Genomic DNA, 18,817 nt, shown 5'->3' with positions numbered 1-18,817 from the left:
GGAGGTCTGGGGGCTTGCATACAGTTGTGCTCCTCCACCTCACTACCAGAGTCCTCATTCCAGTTGTCTGTGAGGAGGCAGGACTCAGCTGAGCAGCACTGTGAAGTTCAGATTTGCTACTGCACATCACCAAGGTGGTAGTGGAGCTGCTACGTACCAGCCCTGATGTAGCAGGATAACAGCCCCCCTCTCCAGCTGCCCAAGCTCACCCACGGCCACAATGCCCCAACAGCATCATGGCTCTGCAGGAAGTCACAAGAGAAGGTGAATGTTCAAGCTTCAAAATCTTTATTAAAGCAGACAGCAGGTAATCCAGAACCCCACAAGACAAGCTGAGTGTTGAAGCTTCAAAAATACTTTATTCAAGCAAACAGCAGGTAATCCAGAAACAGTTTAGCACCCCACAGAAGTCAGATGCCAGCACTGAGCAAGGCATCCCAACATCCCAGTAGTCACGGCTGTGCTGCCTAGCCAGGAGACAAGCTTTGTCTTCTGTCTCTCTCTGCTGGCTATAATGCACAAGATTAAGTCTGATATCAAGATGCATGCAAACACCACAGTGAGGACTCCCAGACAGCAGCTCTTAGATGCCATCCAGAGAAATGTCACTAGGAAACACTAACACAGACAGGGCTATAGGAAGTTGGAGAGTTAAGAGAAGTTAAGGAAGAGCAACAAGTTGCACAAGCCTGGGCATCAGGTTTCTAGAGATGAATGAAAATCCAGCCCTCCAAGCTGGTGAGCACTGAGCTCAGTAACTAGGCTGGGGGCCAGTCCCTGCCCATTTCTTGTGGAGCTCCAGCTGAACAATGTTCTTTCCCTCAAGGACTACTGCTGGGGCTGAGGCCACTCACTCAGGTTAGGTTTAAATGCCAGATCAAACTGCAGAGTACAGGGCTGGCAACAGCCACTGGGAACAGGCAGCACAGTTTAGCAGGTGTCACACATCAGCAGTGCTCAGTTTCGGGTCACACAGCAGAGCAGCACCATTAGAAAGCTGCCACTGATTTTCCTCCCTCCATGCAACACCCAAGGGGGCAAGACTGGAATTTCCAGGCAGAACTGGAGAGTGAGCAGCCCGTGCACCCACACCAGCACCCTCCCAGTGCCACAGCAGGCCAGCCTCTCAAAGTGTTACGTGCACCAATCCAGAGCAGTGACCAAAGCCCTCCAGACAGCTGTCAGCCCCAAGCCCTACATTCACCTTTAATTCCTCAGGTCTTTGTAACTGATTTGAAGGAAGCTTACTACACCACAGAGCACACAGTCTAACTAGCCTAGTTTCCACTAAACACTCAAGCACCACTCCCGTGACTGGAGGCAGGAAGCCAATTCAACACAGCACAGCTATTTGAAACAGTTCAGCCTATGGAGAAGGAAGAGTCTAAGGATGTACATAACAGACTGAAATTCGTATCTGCATCACCACAGGAGAGTGAAAAAATAGGACTGCAGGAAATTAATCCATGTTAGATACTAACCATCAAGCTTCGCAGATGACATTGCGTGATAAGCAGAGAACAATTATGGGAAACACTGTCCCCGATAATTACGTACACCCATAGTGCAACATATGGAGGTCACTGCCTCCGATATAACACTGTGGTAGGCAAAAACTACCTTGTTCTTTACACATTATGGGAGACACTGCCCCCGATAATGTCAGTTAGGTTTCATGATACATAAGGTACTGGAAGTTTGCAGGAAGCTGCCATTTAAAAATCGTGCCAATGCCTAATCTGAGGTACAGGGAGTTTGTGTGTGTTGCCACAGGTGGCATTAGGGCTACACAGCAAGGCCCTCTGCTGGGGCTGGGGCCAGGAAGGAAGCTGTGCTCCCTGTGAGAGCAACACAGCATCCAGAAAGGGGAGCAGAAAGAAGTCTGAAGCCCACAGAGGGGCACAGACCCTGCAAGGAAGCCAAATATCTAGTATTGGAATTTCCATCCAGGTTTTCAGCATTTCAAGGATTACTTTGGAGCGCAACCTGGAGACTCACTACCAGGTTTGCACCTTCGTTTTCTTCCAGAGGGGTGTTTTTGCCACAGAAAGCTTAACTGCTAGTTTTCCAAATTTTTTGAGGGGCTTGTTCTGATTATTTTAAATGCAAAGTTCCAGTATCATGTTTGATTGTAATAGCAGATGCTGCTTTATTCAAAAACGACAGTATAACTGTCATAATTATGGAAGGCACTGCTTCCGATAATTATCTTCTATAAAAAAACACACCATTTATAGTGAACACTGTCACTGATAAATAAATAAAGAAATAAATATCTCAGTGCCAAACAAGAGCCAACCTGCAAAATGACATCAGTCAAACAGGGTTTGGCCAACAAGAGACTTGATTTCATACAAGGCCCCTGAGCAGCAAGGTCTGAAGTGCCAGTCTAAAGCCATTTCTCAGTGCTGCAGGACTCACTGAGGTGCCAGCCGAGGATATAAAGGGGACATTGGATAATCTTTGGGTCATTTTCCCTGGGTATTGATACCTGCCTTGGCAGAAGCAAGCCTGCAAGATGTCACTGGGACCCTGCTGTTGAGTAAAGGCAGGCTGGGCACTTCAGAGCTTGCTGGTAATCCAGCACATGCGGGCTATTAATACATTGTTTAATTTTTGAACTGCAGCTCTCTGCAGCTTCCTGTCAGAGAAGGGATCCTCATTACAAGTGTTCAGAGGAATTCATTCCCTGTTTTGTCACTAGGTTTAGGTGGCCAACAATTGAAAGTCTGAATAGATGAGAGTCCTCCCCACTCAAGGTACCAGTTCAGGAAACACCTGAGCTCTTAGTGCTCAAGTACACTAGAGGCAGGAAACTCCATAAGCAGCTGTACATGACCAGTTTGGACTGTGGTTAGACGGGAGCCTGGTCAGAGGAGACTTTATGGTAATCTTAGTACTGCTGTAAAACTGCCTCCTGTGAATTTGTCAAGGTGAGATTCAAATTTTATGCTCAACTTTGGTCAAAAACATTTTGTTGCCAGAATATCTACAAGAAAGTAATGCCATGTTAGGGAGTGGGTTTCACTTAGGTTTCAGGGGATTTTGGTTAGGTTTCACAATATATAAGGTACTGGAAGTCTGCAGGAAGCTGCCATTTAAAAATCGTGCCAATGCCTAATCTGAGGTACAGGGAGTTTGTGTGTGTTGCTACAGGTGGAACTAGATCTACACAGCAAGGCCCTCTGCTGGGGCTGGGGCCAGGAAGGAAGCTGTGCTCCCTGTGAGAGCACACAGCTCTCCTGTACCTTAGATGGGTAATCCAGATGTTTGCTGTGTCTAGATTTCGTTGTCCGTATTCCAGATATCGCCCACTAAAGCATTGGCAGCCCCTTTAATGGTCCAGGTCGCCAGGGCCAGTTGTTCTTTCAGCTTGTTCACATCCACGCTGTCCCTGTTGACTTCCAGCTGCTCCAGGTTCTCCAGCAGACTCTGCAGGGTGTGGGAGCCTTTGCCAAAGAAGATATGGCGGAAGGGAGCATCTTTTGGTGAGAGGTATGGGGAGAGGAAGTCGTATTCCACCTGAGTAGAGGTGCAAATTTAGGGTTATACTCTCACCTCCCAAGTTTTTCTTTCCTTATCTGCCCCAAGACAAGCTGCTGATCTCTGACCCCCACTCAGCCCTTTCTCACAGCAGCTCTGCAAGGGCCAGACCCTCTCTTGTGAGCAAGTGCAGAACTGTCATGTTCCCACTAAGCAAGTGGAAGAGACACCAGTCTGCCCATGGCCCCTTAGGGAAAGGCCCATCCCAGCCAGCACTCTCTTCCTCTGTGAAGGAAGAAAAACCAGTTGAAGATACCCACCTTCATCATCCTGTCATTCAGGGATCTGCGGACAATCCTGTTTTCCCTGTCACTGTTTGCGATGTCTCTTCTCAGTGCATCTGCAGCTCGCTGGAAGTCTCCACGGGCATAAAACAGCCATTTCAAGGTCAGCCCCAGTGCCTGCAAGGGAGGAGCTGTTAGCAAACCTGCTTTTCTTCTTTTGCTGCTCTCTTACCAACAGAAAGTGTTGGTTTTTGGGGGTTTTTTTTGCCAGTTTAGCCAAGTAGCAGAACAAGTTCCTGGCAAGCTCTTCTGAGGTCACTCCCTACCCACAGTTTCTTGTAGACTTTCAGCAGAGGTGCAAATGAGATGCAAAGCTGCACTATGCTGTGAATGATAACCAGAGAAGAAACTGTTCACATCCACTTCCTCAAGAGCTCACAACAGCCAGATCAGCTAAATCTGTCTGCCACAGCTACTCTGCCTGCACTGCTCCATAAGGAGCATCAATTCTGATCACACTTCACTACCCTTTTATGTCTAAAAGGGAAAGATATCCATCCTGCTGTATCCACTGGCACAGGGCTTTTATTTGCACATGGCCCCATGATCATCAGGGTGAACTCACAGTCCTTCTTACCTTCACTTTGGAATCGAAGGGCAAAATCTTTTCCTGGAATGATAGCAATTCTTCACTGTATCTATCAAAGTCCAGGAAGAGCTCATGATCATGGGTCAGCCTGAGAGCTATTTGTCCAGCAACTTCTGCAGCAGTACGCATGAGAGGATACAACTTGTCAGTCTTTGCTTTCAGGTTAGCCAAAGTGTCCTGAGTAGTGCCCAAAAAGGAATATTCATCACCTTCCTACAAGAAAGGAGGTATTGGAGTTAGCCAAGAATGCTTTTCCAGTTAAGACTTTTTTCATCCCCCGCCACAGGTTACTTGTTACTTCCACCACATCCCATCTCCCTGTGCTGCTAAGGAGCAAAGACTCAAATGGCAAAACTTCAAAGCACAGGGAAAGGAATGGAGCTCCTGCCTCTCATCCCTCACAGCTTCCAGCAACCAGCAGGATGTTCTGCTTGTTATTTAGACCCAAAGACATTTACCCCCTCAGAGCTCACTGCGGAAGTGTAGGTGGGAAAATCTCACCACCCAGTCTGGTGTTTGCAGCAGCCTCCAACCCTTCCTGTCAGGATAACTCAAATATTTTTGTGAAACAAGTCTGACACTAACAAACCCCAAGCATTCCTAAGAGAGGGAGCTGCTATCACTAAGGCACCCAGCTGCACACCTGCAGGCTGCTGGGCTGATGTCACCCCCAAGCTGCTGCAGCGGCAGACCTGAACAGCCTGAGGTAGTACTTGCTCTGGGCAATGATATTGCTTCCACAATGCCCTCTGCTTGGTGACCAGCAGGCTGTAGAACAGTCTTTCAATGGATGCAGCAACAGCTTGACATCTTCCTACTGCTTTTAGCTTCGGATTCTGAGCCTCCAGAAAAGCAAGTGACCCCTCTCCCCAAAAACCTGCAAGTAGTCAGTACTTTGCAACAGAGACTGTAGGCCGGCCTTGTCCCAGGAGCAGCTGTGACAGCAAGTCCTGCCACAGCCACCAGGTTCAGAGTCTGCACCTCCTCCCTCTGAGAGGCTCTCGCAGAGGGAGTGAGCTTGGGACAGCACCTTGTGCTCTGCCATCCTGGAGAGCAGATGTCCTTACAGCACTCTGCGTGAAATGGGCACACCAGGCAAGCACACATTACTTACATCATAGAAACCAAAGGAAACCACTGGGATTCCTGAGTAGGCCAGAAAAGGGAATGCTGCATTATCCAGATCAAGGGGAACCCTGCAGAAGATAAGCACTGAGTAGTTACCAACTGGTTTGGGTAGCCCAGGAGAAAAGCTACAAGCTCTACAATTGAAGCTCTGAGCCAAATGGACTACTCTGTCTAGGCAAGACTGAAGGAGTCCCAACCAAATCTCTGGACCTACTTGTCCATTCCATTGGACTTGGCACAAGGCTCTTCTTGTTCCACAGGGAGGTGTCTGGGCTGCCTCAGCCAGCTTGGGGCAGCAGTTAGTGCTGTACTGTTCATGCTTGCCTGACCTCACATCAGAAGGCAGAGCCCACCCCAGACAGCAGTATGACACTCAAACAGAATCCATAAGGTTTGCTCCTTTATGGAGATCTGCTTTCCCAAAGGGATGGATGACAATACTTACACTCTCTCTACCCAGTCAGAGCCAACTCTGCTATACAGGTATCTTGAATCCATTGTGGGGTCCTTTACCTGCACAGAGATGACAGTCAGTGCACTTGTTCCGACCTCTGCTTAGGCTTCCAGGTCCATCCTGGAGCTTATGCTGCTGTGCAGATGCCAGAAGCAGGTGTGCTCCCCTGACCTTTCTCCACACAGGCACATCTGCCACTGAACTGTGGCATTCGCTGATTTTAGATTCTTCATGTGTGAACTGCAATTCCCAGAGCCCAGCTCATTTCAGAGAGGGCCCTTCAGAATATCCCAAGTTTTTCTCCTAAATGGGTCTTTCTCCTCAGAAGGTATCCAGTGGGGAAAGGGACCCAGCACAGCTCTGTCTGCTTTCAGTTCCTCCTAAAACCACAGTCACCTTGATCAGACCGAGGCCCTTCAACTCACCCTCTTCATAGTTGTCTCCAGCAATGAGTAGAGCAACGGGCTAGCAGAAATCTTTATATGTCTGGAACCTGCAAAAAATGAAAGGGTATTTGACGTGGTGGCACAATCAACCACTACTGCTAGAGCTGCCCAGCCTTGATCTACAGCTACAGCTGCCAAAGGATCATCAAAAGGCACAGGACAGTCTACTGCAATTTAGCAGAGCTGACTCCTCATGGCTTAGGCTGTATCAGCCTTCCAGCTTCAATGACAGCTGGAGAATAAATGGATTCACACCATTCTTCAGCCAAACACCCACCAGCCACCTCTGGCACAGCCCCCATTCCTAGAGGGATGTCTGTTCAAGCTATTCTAATCCCACCCAATTTTGAGAAACTCAAAAGAGTAGCAGGTTACCCAGGACTGCAGTATCCAAGTTGATGTAAGTGAAGGCTTTGGCATGCAGCGTGGTGGCGTACCCCTAGAACAAAACGAGCATTTTAATAAGATGAGCAGCAGCAAGCCAACACCGAGATGTTTAATGCACAGGAATAACTGCACAGCCATCCTGCAGAATTCCATTAAACAGACAATACCTCCAGCCACTCGGTAGCACCCACAGCTCCATACTCTCCCGCACTCCAGCTAGCAAAGATAATGCTGCGCCGTGGTTTGTAGTCATCTGTAAAGAGAGAGAGACTGAGATGTCTGCCCTTCCCCCATGGAGATGCAGATTAGCACTGCGGGCCTGGGATGATGAATTGCCCGCTCCTGAGACAGCGCTGCTGCAGAGAAATGTGCACACTGCATGGACACTGTACCCTGCCCCCATGTGCTGCAGAACTGCGCAGGAGAACAATGCTGTCTGCATTTCCACCCTGTTTTGTTTAGCTGCCTGAGCCCAAAATTAACCCTGGAGACAAGTGTGCTCACAGTAAGTGCCACCATGCAGTCCCCACTGCTCCAGCTGGTCAGACACTTCAGAGTTTTCCCACTTCAGGCCTGGCTGTCCAACAGACAGCTCAAGTTTAAGGTTTGCGTCATGTGTTATCCAAGGACACTCTTGTATTTGAGCCATACCAGATACAGGCAGGCAGTCCCTTGGAAGTGAGTGCTCACTGCAGACAAGATGTATTAGACAAGTAACAGCTTCTCAGGAAGCTTTCTCAGATTCCCTACACCTTCTAAAGGACTGCTTTGCAACTAGGCTTTCCAGTGTTAACACACACAGAGCTAGACCTGCATCACCTCCCACCGTCATGCTTTTGTTCACAAATATTTACCATTTTTCACCACGTCCGAGATTACACGGGCAAGTTCCAACAAGATGGCAGTGCCAACGCCAGCCTTGGCCGCTCCTGGCCCCCAGGAGTCTCTCTGGGCTCCGAGCACAACGTACCGATCTGTAAAGGAGACAAGATCAAGACCTGAGCTGCAAGCTTCAGATTGCAAACGCCACTTATGAGAAGAGCAGCTTTCAGCTTCTGTACTAGGAAGAGAGTCTCTGCAGTCTGATCCCTGAATCTGGCACACTGAGTCCTTTCATTTAGCCTTTCCCTGGCAGCACAGTTCAGATTTCTCTCTGATCCTCAGGGGAAGGCCTTGGTTCTGCCGAGAAAGAACTGTTGTCTGTCTGGGAGCAGCTGTCACATTCCAATGACCACAGAAGAGGAAGGGTTCCTCTCAAGATTGAGCCACAATGCAGCTGCTGTTACCTGGTTCTTCAAATCCCTTGATAACACCAAAGATGTTCAGAATCTTCCTGTCCACCATAACATTGTTCACGGCCAGTTTCACTGTCATCTTGCTGCTGCTGCTCACTGTCACCTTACATCCCATGATACCAGATGTCCACTTCTCAAGGCATTTTTCTCCATCCATTTTTCTGAGAGAAAAAAGAAGATCCTTTGAACTCATTATCCAGCTCTGACCTCATTTAGCTATCGTGTGAAAAATGCACACCTGCAACTGCAGGTGCAACCTTGTTCAGGGCCTGCCTAGGAGAGAGCTTGCACTAATTATGCAGGGAGGGGTAGAATGCAGAGGCCGAGAGGAATCCAAATCTAGATTAAGTTCAGTCTTTAAGACATGAGACACCGACACAAGTGACACTTCTCCAGCTAGTTCCAGAACACGCTCCCTGCCACACACAGCAGAGAGCAGCAGAGAGCTCTGTCTCACAGCACCTCAACACCATCCTCACTCCTGCAAGAGGCCACAGCACCTTAGCCTGCAGACAGGAGAAACAGTTACCTGAACAGTGCGGCTGCTGCTTGGCTAGAGATAGTCTGAACAGGAATGCGAGGTAGTCCAGAAGATTCCACTGGTGGGAACTGTGTGTGATTGAAAGAAGGGAAGCCTGGGGTGTAAGGGTCTCCAGTTCCAAGGTGGGCCTGTGAAAAGCAAGAGGAGTCCTCAAGTCTCACCAGAGTCCAACAGTTTTCACCTACACAAGGGCACTGCTGAGCCAGAGGCCTGCAGGACTGCCCCAGCCTGCAGCCCACAGCCAGAGAGGTTCTTGGCAACAGGGAAGCCAGTTGCATACTCACATGTCCAAAGGGGACAAGCACATCTGTTTTCTTGTAATCTGAGGGATCCAGGTACATCAGGGCACCAACTGCTCCTTCCTCTCTGGCATTTGCAGCCTGCAGCAAAGAGAAACATTAACTGCACATCTGTACTGCAAGCAAGGGGAGTCCAGGCAAGAACATGGAGTAATGGTGTGAAGTGTTGTGCTCCTCAGTGCCCAACTCCACAACACATCTTAACAGCTACCTGACAGATACATAAGGCAGCTGAATCCTAGCAGCTCAGCCCTGCTCCAGACAAACTCTGTCTAACATCCTTTTGAACAGTTAGCACACAGTGCAGTGTCTCAGTCTATGATTCCTTCAGCTTATACTTGCTCCTTGGAGCACCTTAAAATTTAATATTATTTGATTTTGATTATCCTCCCTCCGTTTTCCCAAAATGAGGTTAGTTTCAAGACAAGCAGCCACTGGAGACTCATCTTCACATGGAAAATGGAGGAAGAGTGGACCAGCCAGGTCCCTGTTTAACACACCAACAACCCAGCTCTGGTACGGCACTGGTACAAACACTCTTGCAAGGCTAGACACCAGTTTGGAAAGTGGGAATAGGATTGGAGAATCAGTGACCACACTTCTCGGAAGCACTTTCCAGCACTGCCTGTGTCAGATGCCTGCAGACAGGCTGAGTCCAACTGCAAAGGGTCCTGTGCCCCAGCCCTGCCAGGAGCACCCATCTGGGGGGCAGCTCCGGTCAGATATGGAACAGGCTTGCATACAGAAGCACTTGGATCCTTTAGGCTGCTTGGCTATTTGGTTCTATTCTTTACACAGGGAACACTACAGCAGCATGCAAGGCCACCAGCTGGACACACAGTGCCAGCACTGCCACTTGGTCCAAGGGAACAGTCAGCAAGGGCCCAAGCGAGACACTGCAGCCAAGCTTTGAAAGTATCTGGCTACAGCAGCAAGAGGTGCCCTGGAGGCAAGGCTGTCCTGCTTCTTGCAGCCTTATGGCTGTATCTAGTGATATTAGCCAGCTCTGCATCCTGGTGCTCCCAGGCTGCCTCCCTCTGCCTCCCAGCCCCACCACTCCAGAGTCCTGGTTGTTCCAGCAAATTGCCGGAGGCCAGGAAGAATGGCACCGTGAACAGTAACAAGCTCTGCTCAGCCTCAGTGTCCAGACCTGCACGTGGAGCCTTAGTGCAAACAAGCAAGACCAGGCCTGCAGAACAATCCTACATACATGAGTTCCACACACCTGAAGAAAGACATACCTCTGTGCCTCAAAGACTAGGAAGCATACCTTCCTGTTGCCAAGTATGGCCGGCCTGTGGGGCAGCCACTGCTTACCTTCTCAGCAAGGGTTATTTTTCCAGCTCTGAAGATGATTATAGTCCCATTCATTGGAACACCCATATTTCGTATCTGCTGAAAGTCCTCTTTCCGTCCATAGTTCACATAGATGGGTTTGCCCTGGAATAGAAACACTGGTTATGAATGCAGCAGTCCTAGGTCAGTAAGACACCTGAAACAGCCTACTGTTAACAGTAGGGAGCTGAAGCTCAGCAATGTAAACTGATCCTGTCCAACATGCCTGTTGGAGCAGCACTTCTGCCAAGGTTCTGTCTGGATCCCAGCAGGGAAGTTTAAAGTTACTCCTGCATCTTGCTGCAGTAAGAATACATGGGCCCGCTCCTCTCCCCACTCTGACCACCCACCCCAGCTCTCTTAACTGGGGAGGGCTTTATACACTCCATATCTTAAAGGGACTTATTTTGGACACATTTTTCTACACATGCAGACACATTTCCAGGATCCTCCTGGAGTCACTTACAGTAACTGTGTCACTCTTGCTGTATGCCACATATGCATCAGGACTCTCCAGTAACTCTTCTGGACTGCCATCTTCTATAATGAACACTTGGTTGTTGCTACTGTTAAATGTAAAGAGACAGCATTATACTCTCACACAACAATTTAATTAACTCAGTATTCTGAGTCAGTATTCTGACTGTATTCAGTTTGTGCTCTAACAATTCTGATCAAGTCAACAGAGCCTGAAACAGGCAGACTCATCCCAATACTTCCATGCAAGAATCTCTGGAGTTGGTCAGAGACATTAACAAAGGCTGATTTCTAAGATAAGTAGTAGAAAGAATCTCTGCTTCCAAGTCTCTCAGTCACCTCCTAAGAGAAGCTAAGCAAACTCATTTCCCCTGACAAAAAGGCCAAGTAAGACATGAGGGTGTGAGCTGTCAGACAACACAGTGACTGCTGACACCCTCCTGAGCTACTGGAGGAGCCACTGCCAGGTGTGCAGTCCTGTCTGGGTGACAAGACAGAGTGGCCTGTGCTAGCAGTTTTAGACACAGGGAATCTGCCTTTCAGCTGAGTTTTTACTCAAGTTTATTTTCTCTCCAATTCCTAAGCACACTTGGAGGAAACAGCTGCCCCAGGAAACATCCAGAGTGCTGCTACCAGACCCTCTGGATTTAGAAAGCCTGAGAAGAGGCAGGAGCAGTTATTGCTTGGCTGGATTGAGGTCATCTTTGGAGAGTGATAACTAGCTCACAATTTTCACATCATTTTAAGCAGAAATCACATGTTTGCTCAAGACTGTGGGTATCCATGCTATATGGAAGAGATGTGCATCTCTTCATTAACGTACCTGCCTTTATCCTGCAGCCTGATGTAGTGCTCATCATTCCACACATCATCCAAGTGGAAGCTGGTGAACTGGTCATGAATGTAGCTGGCAGTGGTCTCATCTTCAAACATGCCAGCTTCAAAAGAATTCTTACCTTCTCTTTGCCTGTAGGTAACAGATATACATGCAGCTTAGGCTACAGCACCAGGTTGCACTGCAGCCTGCAAAGCCATTTAAGCCTGTGTTTAACACACCCCACCCTACATCACCTGTAAGGCCCTTGTTCTGCAAATGAGCTCGAGTTCTGCTCACAGGCCATACCTCTCTCAAAGCTCTAGCTAAGCTTTCTGGAACTGTTACCTCAGGTTGGCCTCAAGATGCGCAGCTGACAGTTTAGCTGACAACATGTTTCTGAGTTCAGGCCAGTATAAGATACGTTGTACGGGAACCTCTTCCTCCTCTGTTCCATCATCTGAGAAGTAAGATGCAGTAGGAGTCATCTCGCAGTTGCCACTTCCATCCAGACACCTGTTAACCCTCTGCATTCGTCCACGGTAACTCAAGTAGCCGATGAGAAACCCTGTGGACAGAACAGGTATTTCTTTGTGCTGCAGAAAGATGACTGAACCAGCCCCCCCACCACACAGCTCCACAGTTAAGATGCATCTGCTCTCACACCATTTTTGACAAGCTGGCTTACCCAAGGACAGACAGAATTATGCAGCCTGACATTTTGCCTGAGCTGGCATATTTTAAGGGGCACTGTAAATCTGATCTTGCACTTGGCAGAGTTCCTCCAGCACCACTTGGGAAGGAGAATGCTCACTTTAGGCCAATGGCAATGTTAAAATCCTTAAGAGACAAGTACCAAAGGCTTTACTCATCTGTTGACCCACATCTCTACAGAAGTGTTAATGGAGGGAAAACCAAAACTTCCACATGGACCAGTTTTCCCTTTAGCTAAGTCACAGTTCCACTGTCAATCGTCACAATTCTTTGTGCCAGTGCTGTACTTAAGTCTGAGCTAGACATATTTAGTGACAAGAGGCTCCAGCCTGGATCCCAGTTGTTGCATTACCTCCCAAAACAATACAGATTCAAGTTTAACAGCCTTGGATTACATACAATACCAGAGTCCACTTCATGCAGCTGCCTCCCACCCTTCCTTACCAATCAAAAGGAGGAGGACAGCTGCCATGACTATGAGGCAGAGGTTCTTGCCATTCCTCCGTGGAGGAGACATGCTGGCATGCAGGTGCTCTGGTCTCCCAATTTCCCCTCCTTCCTCATCATCAGCAGCCAGCTTCATCTCCACGTGGCTGTTGTCTCCATCCATTTGCCGGGCAATGCTGAAGCGTGTGTATGACGTTGGCTCGCCACCAAACTGTGTGGAAAGATGTGATGGAAGAGTTGGCTCCCCCAGCCTACAGTCCTTGCAGCCAGCTGCACCTGTGCTCCAGCCCAAACACTGCTTGTCCATCTACACCTGCTCTAGTGCAGGGAGTGTTTGGTCTGTCACTAAGTCAAGCTGGATGTTTTAAACACAGTTAAGACTCCGACCCAGTCAGGGTCTCCAGAGTCTATTTAGATTCCATTTACCCTGCACAAGTTTGGAGCCACACTGATCGGAGTTTAGCCTGGAGTCTGTTACAGATATGAAGCAGCCAATGGCATCGGCATTTCCCACGTGACCCCACGGCTGAGGTTGAGTCAAACAGAAACTCCTGGTCTTAATCAGCAGAACACAGATCTGACTTCAATGAGTACAACTTGCACTTTGATGAAGACAGGGGAAAGGGAAGGCAACCGTCCATGGCTGTGCCTTTGAGCCACATCCACTTTGATGTAAATACTCTCATCCAGCACCCAGATAATTTTGTATTAAACTGCCTAAGGCTACCCTTAAATTACACTACTGGTAGTGTTACAAAGCAGCTAGGCTGAAGAGAGATGACCCATGGGCACCGTGCTACCTCAGCTAACGTGAAAGCTGAGGCTACGCCTCTTGCACCCACCAACGACTAGCACTGTTTGACAGATTTTTACCACTGCCCCAGCAGAGCTTCCAGTCTGGAGCCCACTTTTCTAAACAGGTGCAAGGCACAGCCTCCCACAGAACAGCAGCCCGTGGACAAGGCAACTGCTCAGATTAACTCAGTTCCAGGCATAGCCAGGCACTGGCTGAACCACTCAGCTTCCATTAGAGACGCTGAAATTGCCTGGTTGTGCTGGAGAGTGGAGTGAGACTGGTAAAAGGCCAAAGGAGTAGCTTTGGGAGCAGCACTCCTGCAGCCCTCTCCTCTGTACTGGAGAAGCAGCTGGTGACAAGCACACAAGCCCTGTTACCAGCTCAGCGGCTCATCCACAGTTCTCAGCTCACTCTCAAACTGTATGTTAGAGCTGGAAGTGAAGAGACCAGATATCTGCTTGCTTGGGCAAAAGAAACCAATGTCATTTCAGACCTGCAGTTCCATTCTGGCCCACGCTGCCCACAATGAAGTGACTGCCTGCTCAGATTTTGGAAAGGGCAACACTGCAGTCTGTCCTAACACTCTCCCTGCTCAGCTGCTCCACAGCTTGGCTTCCCTCACACTTGAGGCATGTCCTCACACAGAGAACATGCCCCAACCCCACATATCCTCCATTCTTGTTCAGAGACCAAACCACCACACTCACAGTCCTAGCCTCAGGTCATTTCACAATCCAAGCTCTCTAGGACTGGCAGGCTTGGCTGAACAAGTTCAGAAGTCCCTCCTCCTGCACATTTGTTTCAAGCACAGGTTGCTTTCAAAAGCTGGACTTGAGGTTGAATTCCCACCTCCCAAGTAACAATAGAACACATGTTGATTGTCCCAGTCACATTTGAATGGCTTCCTCTGCAGCACTTCCCTCTGCAACTTTGTTCAAGACCCACCCCCCCCCCCTTTCTTACCAGTTTTCTGAGAGACCCAAGACATGATAGCAGTTAATGATAACCCCACCAGCAATGAACCACTTGAGCCACTTCCTTATCATGGCCAGCTACTTGCAGTGACATTTGGCTCACCAGCCACACAGCAGCATCTAACGCTGCTTTGGATTCATCATCTTCTCCACTACTGATAAGTAGTGATATTTTTTTCAATAAATATAGCTCACTACTGATCAAATATCTTTCATACAGTTCCATCAACACAACCACCTGTTGCACAGAATAGCTATATTCAATTCTACAATCAGTGTATGTTCAAATAGACAACAAACTACATGCAAAAGTATAAAAATAATATTATACAGTCTCATACACGGATGTTGTTGAACCTTTCTTCTGCAGTATTGTCAGTGCACCAAGAGACAAACAACATTGGGGTACTACGTCTTACCAAGTTGGAGATTGCTGCTCTGGCATGGTCCATTGCCTTCTGGATGAATGCAAACCAACTACCCAAGTCCTAGAAGTTCAGAATATAACAAGTCAGATCAGGCTGTTCCCCTGCCCCTCTGTTACACACCTGAAGCCAGTCACTGCCAATAGTGCACTGCTTGCCCATGGATTTTCTGTGCATACTTCCACCTAAGTCACTATGTTGGTGAACCTCCATCAACCTTCAATGCAACCTAGAAGTTCCCACAGCAATTATAAGCTCCAATGAACACATCAACTCTTTCTTTGAGCTTTGGGCATAGTGACATGTGTACAAATGAGGAATACAGTCTCCAGTGGCTAAGTTCAGCCAAGGGTCTTATTAATGGTGGGGACATCTCAACTCAGGGAGTGCTGGCAAGAGGCATTTACTCAGCTGTGACAATGGCCTCTAGATATCTAAAGTTCCTGGGGTCTGTCTCAATGACAGGAAGAGTCCAGCTGGAAGAGGGAAGTGGCACAAGGCCATAAGGCAAAGCAGCACAAACTCCAACCCTGACAAAACACTTCTAATACGAACATCCCGCCTAGATGGCTATGTTCTCTACCACTTTATGAAGGCAATTTCTGTTTTGAAAACTCTCTGAAAATTGCTAAGAGCATCTCCCCAAATTCATTTCAGCAACTGTTAAAATCTTAACTTCTCTGTAAACAGTGAACATATCTGAAAGCTAAATTGTAACTTATTTACTTCTCCATTTCTTCCTGAAAAATGTTTGTAATTTAGTGAATGACTAGACAGGTGCTGAGGTTGGGAGTAAGCAACCCCAGTATGCCCTGAAGCAGTGCTGCTAAGAAATGGCTCTGCTCTTCAGGTGCACGTGGATTAGCTCTACACCTGGGAGCTCTGCAAGGTCTTATTTGGACAGCAAAGGTTAACAGTGACCATTGCTTATTTCACCTTTTATTTAGGGGAAGAACACGTGGCGGTGAAACCCCGACAGATTTGAGAAGCCTTTCCCAAGTAACAACCTGAGGCCGCAGGCTCCCACCAGGGCACGAGTGGACTGAGCAGATGGAAAGGTCGCTAGAAGCAAACCCGGGAAGACGCAGGGAAGCACAAAGGGCCTGCGGCCAGCGCACCTGGTACGGATGCTGGCCGGGTGCGCGATGCCTCCCCGAGCCCCTGCGGCCAGGCCCCAATCGTTCAGAAATAAGGCAAAAAAAAACCCAAAAAAACCCAAACAAACAAAAAAAAACCAACAACGAGAGAAAAGCGAGCACGTTTGAGCAGCCGCCCCACGGGGACGGGCGGCCCCGGTATCGCGAACAGGGCCCGGCTGCGGTGCGCCAGATAAGCGGCGCGGGCGATACGCTGCCGGCCGCGGGCACGTCTCCCCCGTGCCCGCCGTGGGAGACGTGCGGGGCCGCGGCGGCGGCGGGGCCGCTCTGCGCTCCCCGCCAAGGTCAGCGGGCACTGCCGCATGCGACGCGGCCGCGTGTCGCCGCCCGGGGCCCCTGCGCCTGCCATCGCCCCTGCCATCGCTCCTCCGCCGCAGCTCCTGCGGCGCCGCCGCCGCCGCCGCCGCCGCCGCCGCCGCCGCCTGCCTCCCTCCCTCCCTCCCGCCTTCCGCCCGTCCATCCCGCCTTCCGCCCGTCCATCCCGCCCCGCTTCCCGGCCTCCCGCGCCCGCTCACCCGCTCCGCCGCCGCGCCGGCTCAACTGAGCGGCCGTGCCGTGTGCGCCCTTTGCAGCCCGGCGCAGGCCCGGCCAATCGTCGAGCGCGATCATATTTCCCCACAGCTGGCCCCGCCTCCCCGCTCCCCCTCCACCCAGCACGGAGCTGCGGGCACGTCCCTGCTGCGCCTTTGCTGCTGATGCGGGTCTGCGGCCCGCTGCCCGCACAGCTCCCCCAAGGGCTCGGGAGTGTGGCTCCTGCGTCCCCTGCCTGGCCCTGCTGCGGGGAGGGAGCGCAAGGAAGCGCAGAATCATAGAAGAGACCTCCAAGGTCATCCAGTCCAGCCATCAACCCAGCACCATCCCCGTAACCCCTAAACCATTAAACCGTGTGATCCAACACCAGATCCAGGCACCTCGTAAACACTTGCAGGGTGACCCCATCACCTCTCTAGGAAACCTATTCCAGTGCCTGACCACCCCAACAGGGAAAAAAAATTTCTAATACCTAGTCTGAGTCTCCCATCTCAGCTAAAGGCCATTTCCTCTAGTACTCTCTCTGTAGGCATGGTAGAAGAGAGTGGTTCCCTCCTCACGATGACCTCATTCCTTTATAAAAAAGAATGAAACTGCATTCTTTATAAATTGCCTTTAGGTGCTCTTGGTACGGCGGAGGAACCACTTGCCAAGTGGCATGTGTTTCACTGGGTGCACACCAAGTCTCAGCTTCCCCTCAGGAACGGCTGAAAGTGGGGCAGGGAGGTGAGGTTAACACCTCTTTGTGGGAAGGCATGCTCGTACCACAGTAGAAGAAGGAGCAGGTCACAGATTCAGCATTCCCACCCTCTCAGCATTTTGAGGGATGAGGGCAGGAAAAATATTTTCCTTCCTGGGTGGTGCAAACCAGACACAGGACTTGCTCTGGCTTGGGAAGCTCTCAGCATCCTCAGGTCCCAGCAAGTCACACATGCTCAGGGCTGCCTTTTTAGATCTGAATGGGCAGAGATGCCCGGGGTGCCTTTCATTTGTGTTGAGCTGCACAGATTGCTATTTTATTTGTATGATGGGAAGCATGGTAGGTATTATGACTTCCAGCCCCTAAACACAAGAAGTATGGACAGCCCACATCAGGACACAGGCTGCCTGTGGCCCACTGTGAGAGAAGGTCACTACTTCCAGCCTCAGTCCTTCAGCTCAGGGCATCCCTCAAAAGCATGTCACAACTAGGGAACGCTTCAAGGTTCGTGTGTGCGCATGTTCTGCAGTACTGTGCTCGTTTGTCCCTTGCTCATTAGAAAAATAAATCAGTAGGCCCAGATTATTGCCTCAAATCCTCTCCCAGGAAAGAAGGATAGGAGCAGAAAGTTTGTAGTTTGGCAGAACACATGATTGCAAAGAGGATTATGTTTGGTGAAAAGCAATACATTCCTGCTCTGATAGAGGGGGGATTAACTAGACCTGAAATTCAGCGTGGCAGTCTGGAGACAAGTCTGTAAAGCGTCTCTCAGGCAAGACATGCTGGTGGACCTGCCAGTTCCGTTTAGCAGAGGAGGTCTGAGCCAGGCTCCAGTGCCCAGGCTTTCTCTTCTCCAGATTCATCCCTCCCCAGCTGTGGTGATACCAGTCACAGGAGGGAAAACTATTGTCACTTTGCGTGTGACTGAACCGTGGGACATGGTGCTGGTGGGGGCCTTGGTGGAAGCCCAAGGTGTAAGAGGGTTCAGAAAGAGTTTAGATCAGTCCTGCAAGCTGGATCCTCTGATCATTTCTCACCGCAACAGTCTGGATACAACCTGCGGCTCAGGAAAGTGTAACCCGGGGAAAGCAGTCCCAGTTCTGCCCTGTTTTTTATGTTCCTCTTGGGATCCCCCCGCCAAGCCCTCACCTTCCAGCAGCGCCTTTACCTGTGCACACCGTGCCAGGAGCAGGGCAGCGATTCCACACCGAGGTCCCGCCGAAGGAGGGACACCTGCAGGAGAGCTCAGGCTCGGGACGTTCCCTGGAGCAATGCCGCAACTCAGGCAAGGAAGGCGGCAGTCGGATTTATTCCTCCCCCTGGCCACCGTTCTGGGTGCCCCCCTTCCGGCTACAGGAGGGGAGGTGCTCCGCCGCGCCAGCCCCGACCTGCCCTGGCAGAGACTCGCTGCAGGTGTTTTCCGTTCCCTCTCACAACGTGCGTGCGCTGAGCAGTCAGTTCCCCATTTCTACACGTGCCGA

At 49.9% G+C, this 18,817-nt stretch overlaps 1 protein-coding gene across 2 annotated transcripts; it reads right to left on the bottom strand.

Annotated features, from left to right (window-relative positions):
- Positions 1-311: 311 nt before the first annotated feature.
- On the bottom strand, positions 312-18,610 carry TFRC (transferrin receptor). Of its 2 annotated transcripts, none has more exons than XM_082287931.1 (19): positions 18,505-18,610; positions 14,943-15,011; positions 12,751-12,964; positions 11,941-12,160; positions 11,602-11,745; positions 10,768-10,867; positions 10,284-10,406; positions 8,952-9,047; positions 8,656-8,795; positions 8,118-8,287; positions 7,686-7,805; positions 6,999-7,084; positions 6,820-6,883; positions 6,424-6,491; positions 5,990-6,057; positions 5,531-5,612; positions 4,405-4,629; positions 3,804-3,944; positions 312-3,522 (listed from the first exon to the last, which is right to left on the bottom strand). In XM_082287931.1, exons 2-19 carry the CDS (start codon positions 14,973-14,975, stop codon positions 3,280-3,282), a joined length of 2,337 nt encoding a protein of 778 aa, XP_082144057.1. In that variant the 5' UTR covers positions 14,976-15,011; positions 18,505-18,610; the 3' UTR covers positions 312-3,279. The 2 variants fall into 2 exon arrangements, with proteins under 2 accessions (XP_082144057.1, XP_082144056.1); XM_082287930.1 differs by lacking the exon at positions 18,505-18,610 and adding an exon at positions 16,621-16,682.
- Positions 18,611-18,817: the final 207 nt, after the last annotated feature.

The sequence above is a fragment of the Coloeus monedula genome, assembly GCF_965178545.1.
Source record: "Coloeus monedula genome assembly, chromosome: 10".
Taxonomy (NCBI): Eukaryota; Metazoa; Chordata; class Aves; order Passeriformes; family Corvidae; genus Coloeus; species Coloeus monedula.
This window is presented reverse-complemented; position numbering and strand designations above follow the sequence as displayed.